A 24,505-nucleotide genomic window follows, 5' to 3' on the forward strand; every position below is an offset into this window, starting at 1 on the left:
TGCATCTCAATTTTCTGACAAATTATTACATTGAGGCACAGATTTACTAAAGATTGGAGAAAAAGCCCAAATACAATTCCCTAAGCCTGAAAGCCACTGTAAGTAAAGTGCTTGTGTGAACATATCAGTGTGACCAAAGAGCAGGTATTATTTTTGCAGAAGTTTGTTTCCACTAGCAGGTTAGTAACGTCGCAATATTGTCTCAGGACCTCAAGATTATTAAAAAGTTTCTTAAATTATATTATAAATCCCGGACCATCCTGGAGAAACCTGGTGTCTTGTTGCATTTTAAATGCATTTACACACCTCCAGTGCCAACGTTGGTTCACAACTAACATAGGAACCAAACAAACACTTTTTTCGTGTTTTTTACTTACAAGACAAATCCTTGTATTCTAACTTTTGTATTTTGTAATCAGTATTCTATCAGACATGTAATTTTGATTGCGTGTATGTGTGTGGCAATAATTTGTCATGGCTATCAAGAACAAAGTCATGTTTTTCTCTGACAGATACTAATCTGCATTTGATATCATTTGTGCACTTATTCTTTGTAAATCACCTACAATTACTTGTCCCATTGCATTCATTAATTAGCATGTATTGCTCAAGATCACAGTGGGAAAACCATAGTTAGATCTAAAGAGTAGTATATTATATATTATAATTAATGTAAAGCGATAGCAACTAAGTGTTGGCAAAGAGCACCCCACCAACAGCTTCGCAAAAAGAAAAAACTGCTCACTACAGGTTCAGAAATCCAATGTTCCACATGCTTCAACATGTTGCCCGATATTCATAGAAATGAAATCACCCAGACTAATATTGTGGTATGTAACGGGGGCTTAATCTTAATTACGCACATAGCGGATAAAAAAAAAACATTACAAAACTAATCTGCACATAAAAATAATCTGATGATTCTAACAGTAGCAGCCAAAAGGTAGGGAGCTAATACAAGGCAGCAATATAGTGCGATGAACGTCTACCCAAGAGACATCCGAAATTACACGCTCCCAGGCACACTTTGTTGGGTTGGTCTATAAAGTAAAAACAACAAGCAGTTCCCTGAACTAATTAACCCTGGATGCTTGTTTAATTGGGAGAATAAAAATTATGCAACGATTTCATCAGGTCCCTATGCCCAGATCAAATGATAGGGTCTTCCCCTCATAATCCATTTTTAATGTATTTTGTCTTTTTTTTTTATTATTATTATTCCTGCCATTTAATTGCTTCACCAGCTTGTTTCAGGGTGCAGGTGTTTATTATCATTATTCTTGCTTGAATAATCATCATCTAAATCAATTTTAAACAGACATTAAATACAAGATGCAAAAAAAAAAAAGAAAAAAGCCCTGGGGCTAAGCTGTTCATTTAAATTCTATGATTGCAGATTGATTAATAAATCAGAATAATGATAATTTATTTTCACAAAAGCATCAGAATTAATTTACACGTCTTTGCTTCAGAGTAAGGAAGTGGCCATTTAGCCTAAAATTGCATGTGGATCCATTGAAAACTCTACACAGACATAACCCGTTATTTGTGGAGTTACTGGTTCAAGAGCCTGTTAAATAGCTGTTGTGTTGCTGCTAATAACATGTAGTTACAGGCAGGGTTGGGTCACTTTGATCACAACGTACACCTAATGGCTGTGTAGACTTGCGACTGCGCTGTGTGGAGAATCAGTCCAGTGGTCGTATTGCTTTAGCTTAAAATATGCACGATATCACCAAGCTGACAATATGAGTATCTGAGTCATATTTACCAATTCGTTGGTTCATTACCTCCTAATTACAACAGTCCCAATGTGACATGATCGCATCATTAGATTCATTCGTAGTTGCGTAAGCATTTTTTGAAGCGCTGTAATCGTCGTGTGATTGTTGTCACCTTCACAGACGGGACAGCACTCTCCCTCCGGTACGTAGTAACGTTCGCAGTGGAGGGCGCCGCACTGTGCTGTGAAACACACTGATACACCGCCCTGGCAGCGGCAAAAATGGCAGGCATCCATCCTGAACATGTCGCCATCACGATACTCCACACCGCTGAGGACACAGGCCGGCTTAGTCTCTGTAAAACATGTGCAAAACACACTTCTTAACGTGGCACATGCGTATCAACTCCAAAAGAGATTAAAAACAAAGGGAACACTGCCTATATTTAAAAAATCTAATGCTACTATAAAAAATACACTTCCGGGGCATCAGGGATCACATGTTTTACAATATAATGCTGTATATGTAAGGGATAACCCACAACGAGGTATGCATTACACTAATGCATGAAGAGGAGGCAAAGATCCACCGATGAATGCAATAAAACTGTTAAACGCACACCTACCTATGGATTATCCCACTAATACCATGATGATTTGACAGCACTGAAAAATTTAAGATAGCATGGATATTTACAAATCCAAAATTTCACTAAAAGGATAAAGTAAATGTTTTGTTAAAGATTTTATTTACAGGTCTTTAGATCTAGCATTCTGTCAATGCTAAATCATACACAGATAATGTACTGTGATAAGATTACTTTTATTTGGATGAATAATAACAAAATATTATATTATAGCAAATATTAGAGAAAGAGAGAGAGAGAGAGAGAGAGAGAGAGAGAGAGAGAGAGAGAAATATTTCTGTGTGTATTGCACGCATTTGGGCCGCGTCTCTCTACTAATAATTAAGCCATTGATGTTAATTCTTTTTTTTTTTTGTTATATTTTTTATTTTCACGTTATCTTCTCCAGTTCCTCAAATTCATACTGTGCCACTGTACCATGCAAGTTAAATGACATAAGAATAATGCATTTAGCCAAGTAAATTCATTGGGAAATGTTAAGAATAGCAGTCTTTATGTTACCGTATGTTACTATGGTTACAGTTATTATAAGGCAGTGCATTAATTCAGATAAGTAATTAAACTGACCAGAAAATTTTAAACGGACAACTGAAACTTAGTATTCATACATACATATATATATATATATATATATATATATATATATATATATATATATATATATATATATATATATATGTATATCATATAATAACTTCATTATTAAAAAAAAACCCACATTGGTCAAAACGTATACATGTATTGGTTGTGTCCAGATTATTTGTATGTACAGCTTTGCAGATGATGCCATTTGTAGCTAATGTAACCTAAGTAATAATAGGAAGTACCTCGTCTTCCATGTGTACCACAACATTAAATATGATTATAAACTGATAGACAGACGTGATCTATGAATTAAAATTTTACAATGGAAGCATTTATTTTTCCAACTGCATTAAATTGTTGTTTATACAGCAAAAGAGCCAGTTGCGTCTTCAGAAATGATGCCTATAATGATATCCTACTACATTCTGCTGCAACACAGTGATGCACCACCCACTGTCTCTGCCACCTTCAGGGGCCCTTTTAACAGGGACTGTGCGTAGAAATTGCAGACAGAATTTTTTTTTTGCACATAATTATTAAATCGATTCCTTTCATCTATTTTGGCTGCGTGGTTTATGTCCCCGCGTGGCTGCGTGCCTCCTGTTCAGAGAGAGAAGGGCTACGTGGAGAACCTCTCTATCATGCGTATGTCTCCGACGGCTTTTCAACACGATCGGTGTGCTGGTCACCATGGCGACACTAGGTGCAAAACTCACCTCTCAGCCGACGTGCTACGATGTCTGCCGTTTGTACTATATTTGAGAGGTGCACAAACATGCTTCGGAAATTAAGCCATTACTTTCTCCAGCATGTGCCTCCAAAGTAAATCTGTGTCATTATGTAGTACCAGCAGCATCTGGTTTAGATTAAATACCACTGGTGGAACTGAAATAATGTGAGTAAACAAAATGCTTTAAAATAATGTTTGTCAGCTCGTTTCCCTCGCCTCCCCTGGCTGACGATGAGTGATGCTAAAGCTGTACTTGAAAAAAGAAAAGAAAAAAAAAAAAAAAAACATCCTGCACATCAGGGATCCTAAAATTCAGTTCAAATCTGGGGCTCTGTGCATTCAGCACATTTCACACTTCAAACAAGTTCAGTGTGAGTAGTATTATTAGAAACCTACAAATGACAAGAAAACTTTTCTCAATTCAACATGAGTATAAGCGTTGACATGGTGTCAACCTAAATGTTGTCTATCTTAGAATCCAAAAAGTTGTTTGCCAATTAGAAAGAGTTTAATGAATTACACAACGAACCTGTGAGACTGCACTGTTTTCACACCAGCCAGGCACCAAACATTAAGGTACAGCCTGCTACAATTACAATACAATCTGCTACAATTAATGATCAAGGCTTTGTCTCTTTCACTGGATTGCTCTTGTCTTTCTCTCTCAGCCTCTTTTTCTTGTCAAAATGACAACTGGGCATAAATTAGGCAAAAAAAAGTGCTAACAGTGCTATTATTAGCCAAACAGCTCTTGTGTAACAGGCAGACTGTGACTGCCATGTGTTAAAATCTGTCATGTACTTCACTCCAGAGGTTTGTCACACCAACAGATCTATTCACGATGAATTAATATTTATAGAGAAGCAGCAGATCAGTCAGGGATATAATACTGACACACAATACCAACATCTGGAATACTTTATACCTGTGATTTTTTTTGTAAAACAATAGTACTCAGCATATCATTGAATGATCGATAAGCTGGTGAGCTTCTATGGGGTTTTACTGCTGCATGGCTAGTTTGTGATAAAAGATCAGGTCAGGTAGGAAGACCCTGTGCAGTGTCAGTGCAGCTATCCCAAAGCATCCAGATGTTCACCATGTGACTTCCAAGCTCACTTGTGCAGATATTTATAAACGAGACTCCACCATGCAGCACAAAGACTTCTATCAGGCATTAAAAGTAACCAAGAAGACATCATTGAAAACACACAACTCAGAGGTTCCATGTTTAGCGAGCAGAGGTTTCTTAGAGAACAAATAGTATCTCCCATCTGCTTTATCACTTGATGTGACCTATCCATTAGACATGGGGAAGCTCAGGCCTCAGCATTCCTCAAGCTGCATTCCTGTTTCTTAAAGACGTAACATTAACAGTTGCTCATAAAAATAAAAAATAAAAAGCTCAGAGCTGTGCCTGGTTTCTGCCTTTTTTTCCACCACATAGATGACCATCTTGGTAAACAATTATGCTACATGTGTTCAAATTGTGGACTGCTTTTTTTATCTATTCTTTATACAAAGCAGCTATGTGAACATGAAAAAATATTACAGAACAAACTGCGTTATACTTTTCAGTCTCTGCCTTAAACCTAAATCCTCCTACAGTATAGGTGGTGATTCGTTTCAAGAAAACAAATATTAATACACTCTACTAAAGTTTTCAGTTATTAAAAAAAAAAGATATATATTTGCAGAGAGTCAAGTCCACTTGACCACTTCACCACCTTTACAACCCAGGGAATGTATTTAAGTGGTATTTTAACATGCTGTGTGAAATTGTTTTTAGCAGTTTTATATCTGAATAAACATTAAGCCCTGAGCTGAAATACATCTCCGAATAAATTCCTAATCATTTAAAGAGAGATTCTGTCATTTGCAGAAAAAACATAGACACTTTATTAGGAACACTATACTAATATTGAGTGAGGCTTCAATTTCCTCTCAAAATACCCCTCAATTCTTTATAGCATGGATTCCAACATTTTTTAAATTTCCCTTCAAATTTTGGTCCATGTTGAAATAATTGCAAAGCACTCCTGTATATTATTCAAGATGCACTTTCATGTCACTTGCACCACATACCAAAGGTGTTCTATTGGATTCAGATCCTGTGTCTGGAGGGACACGAAGAACTTCGAACTGATTGTTCATAAACTAATTGAAGAAAAAAAAAACGTTGCTATGTGGCATGGTGAAATTATCATGCTGGATGTAGCCATTGAAATGGGTAAATTGTGACAGTCAAGAGATGCATATGGTCTGCAAACAATACGAAAGTAGGCTGGGCCTCAAAGTGTGCTAGGAAAACATTCCCCACACCATTACACCACCTCCTCCAACCTAGATTGTTGACACAAGGCAGGTTGGGTCTATGGATTCATGCTGTTGGTGCCAAATCTGTGTGGCTCCAGCAGAAATGGAGATTCATCAGCTCAGGCTACATTTCTTTTAGTCGCAAATGAGAAACTGTTCACGGTTTGATAAACCTGTAGTGCAACCTAAAGCTTTCTGTTCTTCGCTGACAGAAGTGGAACTTGACATGGTGCTTTTGTAGCCCATCGCCTCAAAGTTAGATGTGTTGTGCAGAGTGGTTACTGGTTACTAAAGCGTTTCTGTCAGCTTGAACCAATCAGGCGATTCTGCTCAGATCTTTCTTCAACCAGGCATTTCCATCCACAATTGGTATGTTTTAATTTTACACAATTTTGACTCTCTAAAAACTGTTGTGTGTGAAAATCCTAGGAGATCAGCAGTTTTATAAATATTCAAACCAGTCTGTCTGGCACCAACAATCCAAACAAATGAAATCACATTTTTGCCATATTCTGATGAAGTAAACATTAGATGTGGTGGATTGCATCTGCATGATTTTATTCAACACACAGCCACTGTATTGGATGATTAGATAATTGCATGAAAGAATAGGTGTTAAGGTGGTCCCAATTATCTGAGTGTGGACTGGTGCAAGAAAAATGCTACAGTTAGCACAGGGATTTTGATAATAATGTTTCTAATGTTGCAGTAAATCTGTCAAAAATGTATTTTTTTTTTGGCTGGTTTGCATTGCTTCAAAACAAACACACACACACACACACACACACACACACACACACACACACACACACACACACACACACACAAACATGTTTCTGTCACTAAGGGGTTGATAATAATCTTTCATCCAAATAAAATCTAGTGAGTGAGGGTTCTGCAGTGGTCCATTTCCACCAAGAGACCAAAGCAGGTTTTTAAATGACCTTACGGTTTACAGTCAATAATTATACAACTACAAAGAGACTTTAGAAAAGGGCCAAAGGATAAAGCATTTTCAAAAAACATACAATTCAGGCTTCATAAGAAAAAAAAAATAGTTTATATAAGAAATAATGTGTGTGCTTTAGATTATATTTTTTACATATAGACCATTTACAATATTTTATATATAAGCAATGATAGCTAAAAACACGGGATAAGAAGATGTAATCAAAGTATTTATGCTTTTTACAATCATACCCATGAACAATCTTTAGTTAACACAGGGAAAGAACTGTCAGATTTTTTTTTTGTCAAGGACATCACAAACAGGCTTGCTAACATGGTTGGTGCTTTTCAAAATAAACTGACCCTAACATTCCAGAGATATGATGGCATATCACGAATTATGCAAAGTCTGCTGTAACGACGAGACAGCCTCGAGCAGATAGAGCAGGTTTGTGAAAACTGAACAACTTGTGTATTAGCAGAAGCCCAGTCCATGTCCAATCAACACCTGCAGAAGGCCAACCCAGTGTTGTTGTGATGGATGCTGTGCAGAGCGACGTCTCCAAGGGGCTCAATTATAATCACATAACTGGTGAACTACAGTTGCCAAGGGCAGGTGTCCAAACCTAAAACACAGTTTTGGCTATAAAGTGGGTCTGACATTATTAAATTCAACACAAATTCACCTTTTATAAGCACTATAGTAATGAATTTTGCACCAATTTTGCAGGTGCAGCATCTGGCGACTGCTGATCAACCAACGAATGCCAAGGCAAGGGATCTGAAAATGTGGTCTCCTTCAGCAATCAGACTTTAATTCAGTGTTGAGAAACCATTATAGTAGTGTAATGGTGAGGGGGTTCTAGTTGAAATACACCTTGCTTTGTAGTCTGACTCTATCATTTAATAGCTGATGCCCATCTTTACTGATTATACAGGTGCTCTAGAAGCCTTATCTGCTGCTGCAGCATGTTAAAGTAATCTTATAGTACAAAGCTTGTGTTTAAACATTCTTTAAATTCTTCCAAAGAAAAATCTGCTTCACTGTCAATTAAAAGGTTGTCTATAGTTTAAGTGCCACAAACCTTTTTCTTTAGCTATATGATCACCAGTTTTTCATAATTCACAAATGAGTTTTTTATTTATGGACGGTGAGGCAATTTATTTATGTTACTGGTTACTCGTGTACTTTTGCAAAGTCACTCATATGGTGAAACAGACATAGCCACCCACACACAGACAGAGCTTATCTACAGACAGAAGGTATCTGAGGCAAAAGGAAACCTGTCTCATTGGTGTTGGTTCACAGGGCTATGTGAGGAAGCAGCCTGTGAAATTCTCTAGCCGGAGATTAGAAGCACCTTTAAACCTTAGCCACCCAGCCACAAAGCACACTTTCAAAAATAACACTGCTTGTGACCCAGAAGCCACTGACCTTTACGAGGGAGCAGATTTACATAACATTACCCATAATGTACTCAGAAATGTTGCTTAAGTTCATGTAAACACACCATGTAGAGTGGATTCAACATTGGAGTTAAGGGTCATGACTTGCAATTGGATTTAAACAATAAACATGTAATGCAAGCCTTTTAAAGGTGCAAGTTTACCTCCTTACAAATGTCAGAGTGTCCTCATATCATTTTTTAACACTAGGTCAAAATTTTGCTGTAGATGTGTGATGACTGAACAAAGCTTAAAGTGACTGGTATTTTGGGCTCTAATAGCCAGCGATTTTTGCAGAAGCCCTGTGTTTTTCTATCCTCCTCTGTGTTTTGGGCAGCAAACAGCCATCAGACACTGCCTCCCAACCGCCTGCTTCCCTCCCCTATGCTGGAGCCTCTCTTGTTTTGGCTGCAGCTGCTGCGAGACAGACTAAATAATGTGATAAGACACACAGAACTGCAGGTGTGCTTCGCCTTGGCAGGCCCAAGACAACTATGACCATGTAAATCATGTACCTCCTGCAAATCAGACAGATTTTACGAAAATGCCTTGTGTAAATGTTTTAGTTCTTATTTTGGCCTTATTATCAGCTACTAATCAGGTTTAGCTTTGTTGAAGTAAAGAAAAAAGGTGATTTTGCAACCGGGGAGATTTGAAAGAGTGGAGAATCACTTTATGTAGCTGTCAATCTCGGTAGGATTTATACAATAGCTGTAATGTTAGCCCCCTGTGTGACTTGTAAGCTAGAAGGACCTTAATATTGCTCTTCACCTCCAATTGATGTGCACTTGCTTTGACATTCTCTAAAAAACAAAATAAAACAAAAAAGAGTAGGCGGATAGGTGAAGATACACAACTAACTATAACACTACGAACTAAACACAACACGATCTGTTTACAGTGCCAATAAAACATGCCATGCACACAATCCAAGAGCAGTCCATTCGGTTTAAGGCTGATAATCTCTTTAACGCCTGGACGGTTGCTTAAACCCAGCACTTCACAGCATTGTGTGGATCTTAATCTGTGTCCATCCTCTGAAAGAGGTTTCCTTCTTGAATTTCCACACGTCACTTGAATGTGACAGAACAACAGGCATTCAAAGGGCTAATCTCAGCACTTACTGCTTAAAAGCCAGCAAGTCAGGGGGTCCTTTAAGCCTATGAGAACACTCTCCACTCAAAAGGGAAGGAAAATTCTGTGCTATGGATGCAGAATAAAATGAGGACTTTTGAGGTCTCTATAGTGTATCTTTTGCCCATAGTGTTTCAAGTGGCTTACATAAACCGCCAATCATCCTCTTGACAATGACACCTTTTCTCTGAGCGAAAACTAGTGTAATGACTGTGTTTGGTTGTGCTGGGGCAGGGGGGGTGGGGGTGTGTATGTATCAGCACAGAAAGGTAATTAGAGTCCTAAATATCATTAATGACGCATCGAAATCAAAGTGGAACAGAGAGAGATTCCAATTCAGCAGTACAGATGGACCTATGTTTGTGTATTCACCTGTAAATAACATTACCTCCCTTTCTCTAAAATGGAGTGATACTAAGATAAGTGGATGAAAAGGGTGAAAAATTACAACAGTGGAACATGGTGATTTCGATGAGCAAACAAACGGAAAGCAAAAACTCTAATATTAAACAAAAATGATAAGAGATCAGAGTAGAGATAGCAATCAGTCCTGGTGTAGACCTGTGCACCACTTATTTACATCAGGTAGAGGCTTGTATAAAAGGCATAATTACGAGGCAGCAGAAACACATAACGAAAAAAAAAAACGGCTTGGCATTTGAGTGTTCATGTGGGTGTTCAGGGCACACACACATACACACCAGCTTGTCTTTGTCACATAGGATTATACGTGTGGTATGTAATGTTCTGTATATATGTAACTGATATATGTAGAATTTACTATACCTAATCCTAAATCAGGAAAGTTTTGCCATTACAGTTAAAAAAAGAGCACTGCTTTTATAAAAACCTATTCAATGCTGTCAGGATTTTAAATAAAAAGTCTGCAAAAAAATAAACTTTCCTAGTGGGGACAACACTGATTCCTATTCTTGTGGAGACAACACACACACACAAGCTAATCAGCTCCTTATCTATCTCCAGCTAGGTGACATCATTGTCTGCATAAAAATTGTCTGAGAATGTTTTCTCTCTCACTGCCCCAAACACACATCCTCTTGTACCAGAACGCACAAAACTGCACTCTGTCTATAGCAAACATCTGCAGTCGACAGAGTAATCTAGCCGCCGGTTTGTTTGCAGATGGCACAGCTGATCCAGACACCAGGTGGAGCGCTCGGGGCCTGCACGTCCTTCCTGACGACGGAAGGTAAAAACAAGGGTTCATTTCAAACCTTATCACCCCATCACAACACAGAGATACACAGTTTATTAACCCTTGTGCTTCTTTGAATAGTTAGGAATGGACATTCAAATGAAAGATCTTTTTTGGTTTTACAGCAGTATTCTCTCATAGAGCACTTGAAGCACTTTTTTCGAACACCTGTACACCTCCTCGTTCATGCAGTTATCTATTCAGCCAATTGTTGCAGTAGTGCGGTGCATGAAATGATGTAGATACGGGCCAGAAGCTTCAGGAAATGCTCACATCGACCATCAGAATGGGGGAGAATTTTATCGCAGTGATTTTCACCGTGACATGATTGTAGACTCACAAAAGGGACATGATTGTTGACACACAAATGTCCAACAGGGATAATAGTCAGATTTTGTTTTTGCTCCCAAAAACAAAAGAACAAATGGCTTCTTCTCTCACACACCATTTTCTAGTGATGTTCAGTCATGTCACTTTAATGAGAGCTCCAGCATACAAGTAGGGAAGACAGAAAATACTGAAATTTCGAGTCACACATTTGAATGCACTTATACAATCTATTTGTAATGAAATATGGCAAAAAAGTACGGCTGGTTAGGGATCTTTGAGATAACAAGTATGATGATAAAGGCAGAGTAAGCATAAACAATAAAGCTTAAGAACCAGATCTGTTGGAGCATAATATACAAAGGAGGATCTAAAGATCTACTGCTTTGGTCACTTTCATGAAGTGAAATGAAGCACCACAATCAATAGGTAGTACAACGGCATTGTAGGAAACCAACCTACATGACCAAAATAAAAATGAAAGACCCTTGAAAATAACCTTAAAATTGTACTCAGAAGAAATCCTAGACGCAATGGTTGATCATATATTCTTTATAAAGTAATAAAAAGTAATATTCAAGTCAATCATGGTGGATTGGTGGCTTTCCTTAAAATTCTTGGCCATACTCTTTATATCCTGTGTTAGAGCTGTGGTAAATAAAAGATAGAGGACTTAACCTTGTTTCTTTCATGTCTCTGCAGTATAAACAGCAATGAACAGGAATTTCGTATTAAAAAAAAAAAAATCTATTAATTAGCTATTAAGTTAAATTATTATTTGGAAATATCCTCTTTGATAATTTTGTCTAGTTAAAAATGAACTGAGAGATGAAAAGGCAAAGGTTATCTGCTCCAGGGTGAAACCAAGAAAATACAGCAATAAAATCCAGTCATTACTGTAATGGTGATGGTTAGTATGCTAACCTACAGTTTGTTTTTAAATCACACTTTATAATAGCGCAATGTTTTCTGCCCGAGTAGAAGTGTTACACAGTTAGCTAGCAAATGTTAGCACATTGGCTATAAGGTTATCTAAATTTCTATTTATATAAGAAAAATGTAATATAATAAAACATATTTTATAATATTATTTAGCTTTCCAACAACCTAGCTACTAGTTTTCTTTTCAGAATATAATACTAGTATCTAGTAATGGTTAATTGCACAAACTTTATATTAGCTGGCTGAGTAAAGAGCTCTGTGATATTTGCTAAACTAAGTCTAATATTAGCACAGAGCTGAATCAGAATGTGTAATTTACAAATGCAGTTTTTTGGTGTTTTTTGAAAATGCAAATAGCTGTATTGTCTGGGTGAGAATGTAGTAATTATTGGCTTAAAACCTGAACAAAACACTAGGTTTAGCGACGCTAATGAAGAAACAGAAGAAAACAAACTGCACTGGAATCTTATGAGAGCTGAGATCCTTCTCAATGCACTGTAAAGCCATTTATCATAGTCATCTTCTCATTTGGCCATTTCTCTTATTAACTATAGTGTTTGTGTAAGATCTTACAGTTGAGCGTGGGTTCATGGGTGGTGTGTCATGCGAAGCTCTTTAGTGCTTTTGTAAACTGATTTTTCATGTGCTGGCGCATTAACAGTATCTTGAGAGGGGAAAGTGGAATGCCAGACATTGCAGCACACGACTGATGATGTAAGCAGGACAGCTGATAATTATTGATCCTACTGGTTTACACCCATAGAGATGAGTTCATCCTTCCTCTTTAGTGCACTCACTCGCTCTCTCTTTCCCCCCTGTAGACTGAATGATATTAATACAGGATCGGTGCCTGAACGTAGCCACAAGTGGCCAGATGTTCAATCAAAGTGTTCCTGTTTCCGGGGCTTTGATGCTCCCTCGAGCTGATCTTGAGCCCTTCCTCTTTGTTCTCTAATCAGCCGCCAGACACTGGGCTACTTCACAGCGCATCCCTGAGATGACACACACCCTGGATCTTCATCATAGCACAGATGTTTGCGCTTGCTGTGTTACATTTTTGGGCGTCCCTGACTGTTAATGTATGTATTGTGTGTTCAACCTTTTCTTATCCTCCATGCATCAAATGCACTGGGGGTACTTATTAAACGCTCTCTCATGTGCAGCATGCGCCTCAGGCTTTAGTGTAGGATAAACAGGAAACAAATAAACACTTACCAGGGGGGGTGCAATCATTTTAAAACATGCCTCTTTCCTGTTTCTTCCTATATTGATGTCTGTGTGCAATCAGACGCACTGAATATCTCGTGTTACTTCAGTTCTAATTTGTTCCAGCCTCTTCGTGCTGCCTGCCACTGTCTCAGGAAGGTGCTCTTCTCCTATATTCATCTTTCCCTCTCACCGTATGCAGCTTCATTAAAGATGGCACCACTAAATTCTGCAAGCGCAGCTTTGTCCTTTATACACACACAGATCCATAAATATTCAGACAGTCACTGCTATAGGATTTTACCTGTATATTGTAGTTTAAATGAAATAATGAATAATGCATATAAAGTAATTTGCTGAAGGCAAAACTGAATTGAACACTTCAAGATCAAGCAAGAACGGAAGAAACCTGCTGCAACTTGATGGTAGCACATGACCAGGGAACAAACTCAGAGTCTGATCATGTCAATGGGTTCTGAATCTGAACGCAACCAATCTATTTTGATCATTTATTTTATAACTGTGAGCTGGTCTGAATACCACTTGTCCCTTGAAATAGGGTTTTGGGTCAAAAACATTATAATTAAAATGTATGTAAAATGTCTGTAGTCAACAACTAAAACAGTAGTCATTTTTTTTTTAGATCTAATTTTATGGATTGGTCTGCAAAAGTGTAAAAAAAAAAGACTAAAATGTAGTTTTGCTGACAATTAGATGAAATGCACTCAGATAGTAGCTATCAAAATGTCTTATGCTGTCGCACCAGCACCAGAGTGCTTACACAAATTACTTAATAAGAAGATATTAATGACAAGAAATGTAGTCTACTGAACTGACTTAATTAATCAGCAGCTCTTTCAACACTGATGGTATTGTGAATGAGATTAATTGGGAGAGAGACAATGTGAAAAAAATTTAAGACTGATGTAGATGATGCTGACAAACTCATTTCAATATTTGTAATAGTTAGAAAATGTAGAGGTAGGTAGGAAGGATTTCAGCGCAACTGGAAAAGCAGTCTTTTATTGGGCTTTTCTCCTTTTCATTTTTTTGGGGGGAGATTTTAACCAGACATTTTAGCAATTGACAATATCTTTAGTAAAGATATATTACTTATATTACTTCCTTTTATCATATTACAATAAACCAAATATATGATATTAAACCTATTTCTAGCCATTTTCAATTTCTTCGAGGAAGAACTATGATCTACCAAAAGAATGAGAACATTTAAATCTCACATTTTCTTTGCTCTTATTCAAGAGTTTCACTGAATGATGTCATTTTTTTGCAGTGCAGGTGAAGAGCTTTTCTCAGTCTACCTGGGAAAATATATGTTTTGATGGCAAAACAAATGGCCACAGTTATATTTCCTTATGGAATTGGGTCGAATTTTCTGCAAGGCTGTCATAAGGTAGCTATGATATATTTTGACTGCGCATATTGCACAGGAGTAACGGACCTCTCGGAAATTGGGAGTGATTTGAGGTTAGTTGGGCTAGCAATTGAAGAAGCAAGGTCATGCCCCTGCCTGTCTTTTTCCATTCCACTCGCCACATAATTGTACCAACAAAACCTAACTGCATCAATTCCAGAGTTTGACTGCAAAAAGACTAGTGTGTTTCCTTATATATATGTTCAGCTCATCACCTCCTGACAATGAACACACTGTCTTCCCACTCAAAGACAACATGTTAGTGAACTCAATGCAACTCACTGGCTATTTGTTTTCTTTATACAAATATACAGTGGGCTTTTCTGTGCTGTCTACAGGAGCTTGCTGTTTGCCATGTGTTTTCACTGCTTAAGGATCTTGTTACAAGAGGACAACATTAGTATGTTTGCATGCACACATCGCACACTCTGTCCTCTCACTGCAACTTCGTCAACAGACACTGTTCTTGGCCTCTTGTCCAAGATCGGTAAGATTCTATGCGCACACTCCACCTGTGAACCTCTACTTCACGTACACACACATACACGCGCTGAGCAAACAAGACCTACCATTGACACACTCATACACATCACAGCACCGTCCCGGTGTTCCGTCACCACGGGAGATTAAGTGGGGCAGCGTGCCTGCTGAGCATTGTGGGAAGGTGCAGACACCAGGCAAACACTCACACCTGAGATTGACAAGAAAGCAAGACAGAAGAAAATGACAAAACAGGAAAATGTATAAAAAATATTAATAAAAAAAACCAGGCATGCCAATAACAATTCAGGAAACAATTCAGACTGTATTGTCATTATAAGTAATTTTTTTGTCATTTCAACAAGCAACAGGCAAGCCTGAGTAAATAAGAACTCAAGGCAAACACATTGTTACAGCACAGCCAAGCATAATGGAGATAAATGTTTAGTGAAGTACAGGATAGTAGTTCTGCCTATGAGAGCTGTGCTGAAGAGAAAAAGGTGTAATAGTAATACAGTGTGTGTGTGTGTGTGTGTGTGTGTGTGTGTGTGTGTGTGTGTGTGTGTGTGTGTGTCTCACCTCGTAGGTAGTGTGCAACATCCGTCTGCTGTGAGCCTGACCTGTGTTTCGTAGCTGTCTGCTGGACACTGCATGGGCTGTACGGGAGGACATTCCACGGTGCTGCAGTCCACACTGAAAACTGCCCACACACAACCCATAATCACTAAACGCCTTAACAGAAAATTGTCAAATCCTTAGGCAGGATTGCAAACAATTTGCCTTTGATTTCACACTCAGTGCAGCTCACTGCAGTTTAAACCAGAATACACAAAGGCACAAGGCTAAGTGCAGAAAGCAAAACAAACATCTTACACACACAGGAACACACATGCACGCACGCACAAAAGGAAACAATTCTAGCGCCTGTCACTTTGTTTACTGCAGCTGCCAACAGGCGCTGACAAGAAAACAAACAGGGGCCAACTGTTTTATGTGCATGTATTCGGGTTGATACACTTTCCTTCATGTTTTACATCAGGGGTGGACAAATCAGTAGCCTACTCACACAAGTGGGTTTAACAAGCAGAAAAATACAAGCAACAACAAATCCCTACTCCTTTCGCAAAACAAAAGTGTTTATATTCAAACATAATGCGCTTGTGATTTGTGTCGTATTTAGTGGAAATCTGTCAGAAAATTTACTTCATATACTGTGCATATACATGTACGTTACATATATCATTTAATATTTAGTCACTTGAACGTGTCAACAGATGCTTTGGCCACAATATTATCTTTTCCTTGTGATGTCACTCCAGAGCTCAGTCCAAAATGACCAACTCTATATCACAAGCACAAAATGTTATATTAGCAAATGTTATATTACCTTTGCCAGATGGCATCAAAAAATATAATCTTTTTTGTTTCTCATAGCATGCACTATTAATGCACTTAACTATACTACGTGGGCAAATGTGTTGAGACACCTGACACTTTTCCAGCCAGATGTAGTTCTTCCCCAAACTCTCATCTACATTTTCCCATCGATTGAACTTGGAAAGCCAAACCTGTTCCAGCCACAGTGCACAAAGCCAGTTTCTTAAAAATATGGATTCCATGGGTTAGAGTGGAGGATTTTAAGTGGCCTGCCATAAAACTGACCTCAACCCTATTAAACACCTTTGGGATCAATTGCTGCATGCAAGGTCTCACCATCCTACATCAATATCTTAGTAGACATCTAATGGCTGAATAAGCACAAATCTCCAGAAGCACATCTTTAAGATCTGTAAAATCAGTTTTCTTCCCAAAAGAGTGGAGGTTATTATAACAGCAAATAGAGACTAAATGTGGAATGGGATGTTCAAAACCATATACCAATCTTATGGTCAGATGTCTACAAACTTCATACTACAACTACAAATATTAATATATGCAGATGTATATGCAACGGTTATTACTACGATCACCCCAAAAGAACAGTCTGAACCGTGTGTATTTTTCTACGTTTTACATTCTTACCTGGTTTGCACTCATACAGGTCGCAGCACTCTCCAGGTTTGCCAGAGCTTTTCGATACGAGGATGTTGAGGTAACCAGGTTGGCAGACTTTCCTCAGACACCCAGCAGGACTGCACACACAGCGACTGGGCAGAGGGCAGCATTCTCCAGGTGGAGCATAACCTTCAATCAGCACTGAGTCTTCAGGACAACGGGGCGAGAACTGGACCTCACACCTGGCTTTAGAGCAGTCCGGCCTCTCCTCTGTAACACCGACAGAGAGAGAGAGTGTAGTTTGAGTCAGCCTGACACGGATGATTTAATCCTAATTTAAAAACAACATTGAGACCGCTGACCTCGGCTTATACTTGCGTTGGTAATTTGTGGGCATTCATATTTACATTTAGTGATTTGGTGGACATGCAGATGGACTTCATGCAGTTATGATTATGTGAAGAAAACAAATACCAAAAAAGTGTAGGGGCCATAGGATTGCTTTCCCACTTGCCACTCTATATGATGCCTAATAATACTGTATTTTCCAGGGCAAAAAAAGGGGCCTGGGCCAAAATAGCAAATGTTAAATGTCTCAAATAAAAATAATTGTTCCGAACATTTGCATAAATTATACCCAACCTAATGTGCCACCATTTATGTATTCTATTTTGCTAAAGTTATCCCCTTGGGGAAAAGCTACAAACAGGAAAATTTCATTTATATTGCCAAATACGCAAATATGAAATCATTAGAATGATTAAAATGTTTGATTTGAAATTATGAAACAAAAACCTTATGTCTAAATGTACAAAATAGTAATAAGTCAATAAATGGCTACATCATTAAAAGCCTGATAAGTTCATAAATGAATCCAGAATTGATATTGTGATCAAACAATGATTTTTTTATTGTCAAGACCATTGCCATTTTGAGCACAAATGTATCTCTAAATAACAAAAACGGCAAAAAGTTCAAGAAGTAAAAAAATACAATGCATTTTTTTGAATCTGCAAGGACTTTGAACTGAAAACACAGGGAATTATGTTAGCCAATACAAGCAATGGAGCGGTCTAGTTAAAAAAAAAAAAAAAAAAAGAACATAAAGGTCTGAACATTGAAATATCAAGGTCCTACTATTACAATAAATGAACTCAAAAAACCTGAAATGACAAGTGAGTGCATTGCTCTGAACCAAGGTAATAATATTGGTATGTAGAACTCTTTGAGTACTGGAATGCAAGAACTACATTCCTAAGGCTCAATACCAGTTCTCTCAAGCAAACTTAGTAGAAGATTCATATAAGACAACATTACAACATAGACCAGGTGAACAGAAGCATCCTGACAAAATAGCATGTGGAGACTAGCAAGTTCGTATAATCCAAAATACATCATTTGTGAGAATTTGACTGATCTGATGGCTGATACAGTAGAAACACTAGCTGCTCACCATGCAGGCAAGCAGACAAGCAGATGCACAGTGCGATATGGTGTGGTTACTAATCCAGAGCTATCCAGATCTTGACCCCTCAATATATCTCAGTATCATTTTTATTGTATAATGGTAGATAAGTCAGAGGAGCTTTCTAATAAAAGAATTGCCATCTTCCTTGTTAAAAGTAAATGTTAAGTACTTGAAACTTGGTTTCAAGTCGATGCACCTGAGCAAACAGAACTTTCTAGGTTTTCAGTACGCAGTGGGAATGGGATCACACATGACTCCTACAGATTGCTGTGCTGTACAAACCAGTAGAAATAAAAGTTTGTGCTTTTCGAAATGGCAAACCCGATTGAGTCATTTGGCAATAAAAATAGTAACAAAATGTAGGTCCATGGGTAGCGTGATGATGCAGTGTGTTGCGTTTCCACCTCACAGTTACAGGGCTCCTGCTTCGATCCTGAGCTAATATAACAGTCTGTGCATGTTCTTCCCTATGTAAATGTGTTCAGAAAATGTAGGTAGGATGACTGACAATGCAGAATTGCCCCTAGGTGGAAATATGTTGTTGAGTTCTCCCACCTTGTACCCAGTTTTGACAGGAATGGATTCACAGTGACTGACCTGCATAAAGCTAAACATGAATGAATTAATGCTTTTTTTTTCTCTCCATGTACTGCACTGTGTTACACTGTGTATAAAGTTTTTCATTTTCCGCTGGGTTCAAACTGCACCTATTTTATAAGCACATCTTATACATTGAGAGGAAATGCTTGTTCAAATTCAATCTAAATGGAGGATAAAGGGAAAAACAAATATCAGTGGGATAAGAGAAAACTCCAGACAGAATGATTTTTTACTTAGGCCATGTTCTGACAAAGCAGCAGATCATTTTGTATCCATCATACATTCATACAAAAAAATCTCTCTGAAGGAACTGGGAACACAAGGGTGTTGGATGCTGAACAAATACAAATTTGCAAAACTTTCATCACTTGTACTGCAACATCCATTCCAAACCTGTAATGATAGGTCCAAGTTCTGCTGTTTGTTTGATATAAACCATGCAGAAAGACAATAGCATCTAATGCATGAAATGCACCTATTATGTAGAGACAATGTGGCCCATTACTCTCTTTTCATGTATGTGGAGAGGAGAGTCGTCGGTGGAGCTGCTCCTCTCCTAAGCAAGGGAGGGTAATTACCGGCAATGAAGGGTAGCAAGAGAAAGAGAGTAGCATAATGCACGCGAATACACAATAAGAGTAGCCAAAAGACGGCTATTTAAAAAGCAGCTCCTATTTAAGTGCAGTGTTTAGGTATCATTACGTGAGTGCATGTGACAGCGGGGGGGGGTTTTATGTTGGTTTTTTGTTCTGGACGAGGAATCTGAGAAAATGACGATAGAGTTATGACTTGAATTTGAAGAGAAACAGCATGCAGAGATGAAGAGTGGCGTGATTAAAAGTCGGCTCTGAGTGAAAGAAAGAATGTGCAGCTTTGTTAAAAGTGGCAGTACAAGCAAGCGAAATAAAGCAGCTAGCTTTTATTTTCTAGCACGGCGAGAAAATGAGACCTGCGTGCATTTAGCAAATGACAATTACAGCCTACTGGGGGGAGAAGCGTTGCTATAAAGTGCACCAAAGCAGGCAGAGAAGCCCAACACATGCATCATTTTGCACTCAGAGGAAAGCATTCAGAGGAGCTTTAGTGTTTGAAAGATGAATTCAGGAGGATGTTTGAAGTGGGTTTTTCGCCGAATAAAATGAGTGCCTATGTTGATGCTGTAAATCTGTCCTAAATCCTTCTTTCTCTATCTCCCTCTCACTCTCTTTCTTTCTCTTTCTCTCTCGAACCTTCTAGTCCCCTTTTCCATCTGCTCTTTTTGCCTGCCAAAACCCATTATAATGTGCTCACAAGCTACACAAGACCATCAGTGGACAAATTCACTTTGCATGTTCCATTTATTGTTTATGTACCAGCTTGGACATACTTTTAATCAATTTGATCTATTTTCTCCCGAGTACATGAACAGCAGATCCAGGCCACAGCAATGACCCGCAAGAGGCTCTCAACATTTCATAGCCACGTCTGCTCGTACTCCTGTTTACCAGGAAAGGATTGTGGGTAATGCCCTCAGCAAATTTCCCCCCGTTTATTTCGAGCAGAGTATAGGCTCAAAACAGCAGGAATATAGGAACCCTAATAAGCACACATTATGACACAGAAATGACTGTGCCTGGGTCGTTTTTTTTTTTTTTTTTTTGGTGCTGGAAAGTCAGGGAGAATGAGCACCGTTAATGGAGGATTCGTGAAAACATCAGCAAAAAGAGAACGATAATGGTCCACTGTAGCAACCCAGTTCAGGAGGAAGGGGTTTTTTTTTTAAAGCTTTTTTTTTTTCCACAACATTTTTTCTCTTTTTTTGGTAATGGCCAATGTTTGCCACCATCATCCCTGGGATCTGGGAGCAGCTGGAGGGACATGCGTTAAGCCGGGAGAAAGGAACCTGCTACTATGCGCAGTAATGAAGTCCAGGCAGACCTGGCGCTACTGCTGCACAACACATAAATAGATCTGGCCCTTCTGCTTTAATACATAACATCTGAGCTGCATATTGAATATATTCGCTAAAGTTTTTAAACACCAAGTTTTTAAAATCCAGGCAGTCCTTGAATGCATCATATACAATTCAATGCAAACATTTGACTCACTTTAGCAAAGAATGTTTAGTCTTGCACAAAAAGTTATTATTTGATATTCCAGTGTATCTGTGCACACTGAATAATAAATAAAGTGAAGTGGAAAGGAAACATCAATTGAAAGACCCTCATGATCTAAACATAATTTTTTTTTCTGCCATTCAACAAGCTGTATTTGCATTTGAAGCTATTAAAGAGGGCTTATTTTAAGGGCTTATTTCAAATGATGACATGAACTTCTGTTCTGGCTTATGTCAATCAAACCGATTAGGTGAGAAGAAACAAAAACAAACAAGATAGAGCCATAAGATGAATGTATCTGCTCAAGCTGCTGGTTAAAAGATAACGGCTGAGACAAACAAAAAAAACTTATTTGTTTTTTTCTCTCATTGATTTACATTGAAAACTACTCAATAATAACCGGTGCAGATTATTAAAAGAAAAATTCGCTGAAATAAAAAAATGAAACACAACCCAATGCAAATTACTCTGAACTGAATAATAACTACAAGTAGGCTCTTGCATTTTTTTTTTTTTGCTCTTCCACTGTTGAGCAACACGGTAAGAAAAATCATGCTGGCTGCTGTGAAACATGACTCCTAAGCGTGAGAATTGCTCAGAGCCAAGCTGCTGTAATGAAATGGCTCTCTTCTCCTATTCCCCGCCTCGTATTTCAGCCAGCTGTGGACGCGCCATGCAGACGGAGGCAGCGGAGGGTATCCATGGAGAGGAATGGGATTAAAATGAGCTGGGCATTGATACGATCCTCCATTGACTCATTAACAACCATGCTTAATCTAGTCTGTCAAAAAGAACATGCTGCAGCCCAACACACACAAACACGCACATTACATCCAAACAAAAGGCTCTATGGGGCCTCGGATGAATTACAACACTACAGACATTTACGGTAAAAGCGCAGGCATTCACTAAACTTTCTAGAGGGCAAAATTCTCCAGTGACCAATCACTACCTGTTTACAACACAGTGAAGCCAGATTTATCGAGTCACTCTTAACACTTTATGGAAAACAACTGCCTTAATATATCTGACTTGGCTTTGTGGTGCAAAATTGGTACAAATGAGTACCATACACAGTTAAGACTCCATTACATGATTATTACCCTATATTTCCATAAAAATTTTGAATGAACTCAGCATTTACCATAAATTGTCGTTCCAAAATGCATAAAAAACATGAGGAAAACTACACTGACAATCAAAAGAAATACGATGTTTGCACGATAAAACAACCGTCCTTGCATGACATTACACCGCTATATTACACGATATCCAGTGACATTTATTCTGATTATATATTACATTTCCAAATCGACCTTTACACATTTTTTTAGAGGAGCTTTGCGATCTTTCAAATAGGAGGATGCTGGTAGGAGTTGTTGTTGGTGCTCAATCTCTCCTATAAAACAAGGGTCGATCTGCATATGAATCAGGAATGATTAACAAATGTATTTGGAATTTTCCAATATTTACCAGGTCTCAGTAGTTGTCTTGCTTTTAATATATATACACATATACACATACACACACACGCCTGCACACAAACACACGTGCACACGCATACACACACACGCATGCACGCACGCACACACACACACACACACACACACACACACACACACACACACACACACAAATGATTGATAGAAAATATCCTTCGGTTTTCGGCCAAAAGAAAAAAAAAGTGAACACATTTTGTTCTTTAAAGATTAAATTGGCCTAATGGATTGAACACTTTACAAATGGTGGTGATAAACAAAAATTGATTCAAATATGCTTTCTTTAGACCAGTCTGGTTTCTCCTATGCCACTGCAGATGCTCAAAATCCTAGAGTAGCATCAACAGTAAAAATGTTGGCCATGTGGACATTAGCCTGCCAATCTGTAAAAGGATTATAACATACTGTTATAACAACAGCATTCTGTTACTGTAATTTTTTTATAAAGAAAAAGAAAACTTGCAAGCAGTCAGAGGAAAAAAATCACACAAACCTAGTAAAGACTAAGAAGTCCTTCCTACTATGTAGGATTAGCAAGATTTTAAAGGTTTTCTTTCAGACTTCTAGTCACTAAGGCAACCTTTTCCTTTTCCACTTGTTTCTCTGGTAACCAAGATGGAGAGTTCTTGCTCATCCTTCAAGTGCAAGCTCCTACAATGGCTCCTCCAAATGGCTTTGTCCAGCTGAAAGCCTGGAGCATGAGTTTAGTAAAAGTGGCCTAGAGAGAGATCCGTACTGAACACAGATTCATTAGCCAATGATGGACTGTCCCTTCATAGCTCATTCAAATACACATCCACAACAGGAACCGCGGTAACGTCTGCATTATCAATACATCAGAGACAATGTTCTATTGCATGCATCTAGATTTTAAATGTAGGCTAAAGTATTATACTGCACAATTATTATGAGTCAATAGAAATTGCAGCCACTAAATATGGTGCTTATCCAACAAAGGTGCCCAATTTTACAAAATGACTTTGTTAATCATGAATGGATACCACCTGAAAACCAGTCCACATTTTTTGTTCATTTATTTTTATGTTCCTATTAAAATGTGAAACGTTGCTTATGTAATTTGGTTAAGCATTTCTACTGTCTTTTTTCATTTGGCTTCCGCACTGCTTGATAATTGCATGTGTATTGCGAATGAAAACGAAATCTAATACTATTACTAATTCCACTATTACTACTACAGCTACTACTACAACTTCTACACTTCACCTACTACTACTACTAATAATAATAAAATAATATTAATAATAATGATAATAGATTGCGATAACCAACAATCTGTAGGGTTATAGCATCTTTCAAATCGCTCAAATGATACCCCTACCGTACAACATCAATAAAAGTACTGTTTGAATCTTATTGACAATGTACTTAATGTTTCTAAGAAGTAGCTACTCAAACCTGCCTTCTATGTATGATAACTAAAAGCTTTGCACACAGCCTTAAAAACATGTATGAGTTAGAGCTGCTTGAGGAAAGTAAACTCCTTATTGAAAGGCGTAAAAAATGTTATGCCCACAATTTTGGTTGTGGTCAGTTAGTGGTAGCTCACTGGTTAAGATGTTGCAGTTCTGATCAGAGGATTGTGAGCTTAAATCCCAGCACCTCCAAGCTGCCATTGCTTGGCCCCTCTACATGACCCTTAACCCTCAGCTGCTCAGTTGTATAAATGAGATAATTGCAGGTTGCCCTGGATA

At 38.1% G+C, this 24,505-nt stretch overlaps 1 protein-coding gene across 2 annotated transcripts in view; it reads right to left on the reverse strand.

Moving 5' to 3' along the window:
- Positions 1-24,505, reverse strand: part of crim1 (cysteine rich transmembrane BMP regulator 1 (chordin-like)) — an 82,253-nt gene that overhangs the window by 27,382 nt on the left and 30,366 nt on the right. For both annotated transcript variants that reach the window (XM_046855416.1, XM_046855417.1), the window contains exons 3-6: positions 17,158-17,400; positions 15,715-15,835; positions 15,225-15,346; positions 1,897-2,079 (exon numbers count right to left, since the gene is read on the reverse strand). In XM_046855416.1, coding sequence (XP_046711372.1) covers positions 1,897-2,079; positions 15,225-15,346; positions 15,715-15,835; positions 17,158-17,400 — 669 coding nt within the window. The remainder of the gene's footprint in view (positions 1-1,896; positions 2,080-15,224; positions 15,347-15,714; positions 15,836-17,157; positions 17,401-24,505) is intronic.

Source organism: Silurus meridionalis, chromosome 8 (genome assembly GCF_014805685.1).
Source record: "Silurus meridionalis isolate SWU-2019-XX chromosome 8, ASM1480568v1, whole genome shotgun sequence".
Classification (NCBI taxonomy): domain Eukaryota; kingdom Metazoa; phylum Chordata; class Actinopteri; order Siluriformes; family Siluridae; genus Silurus; species Silurus meridionalis.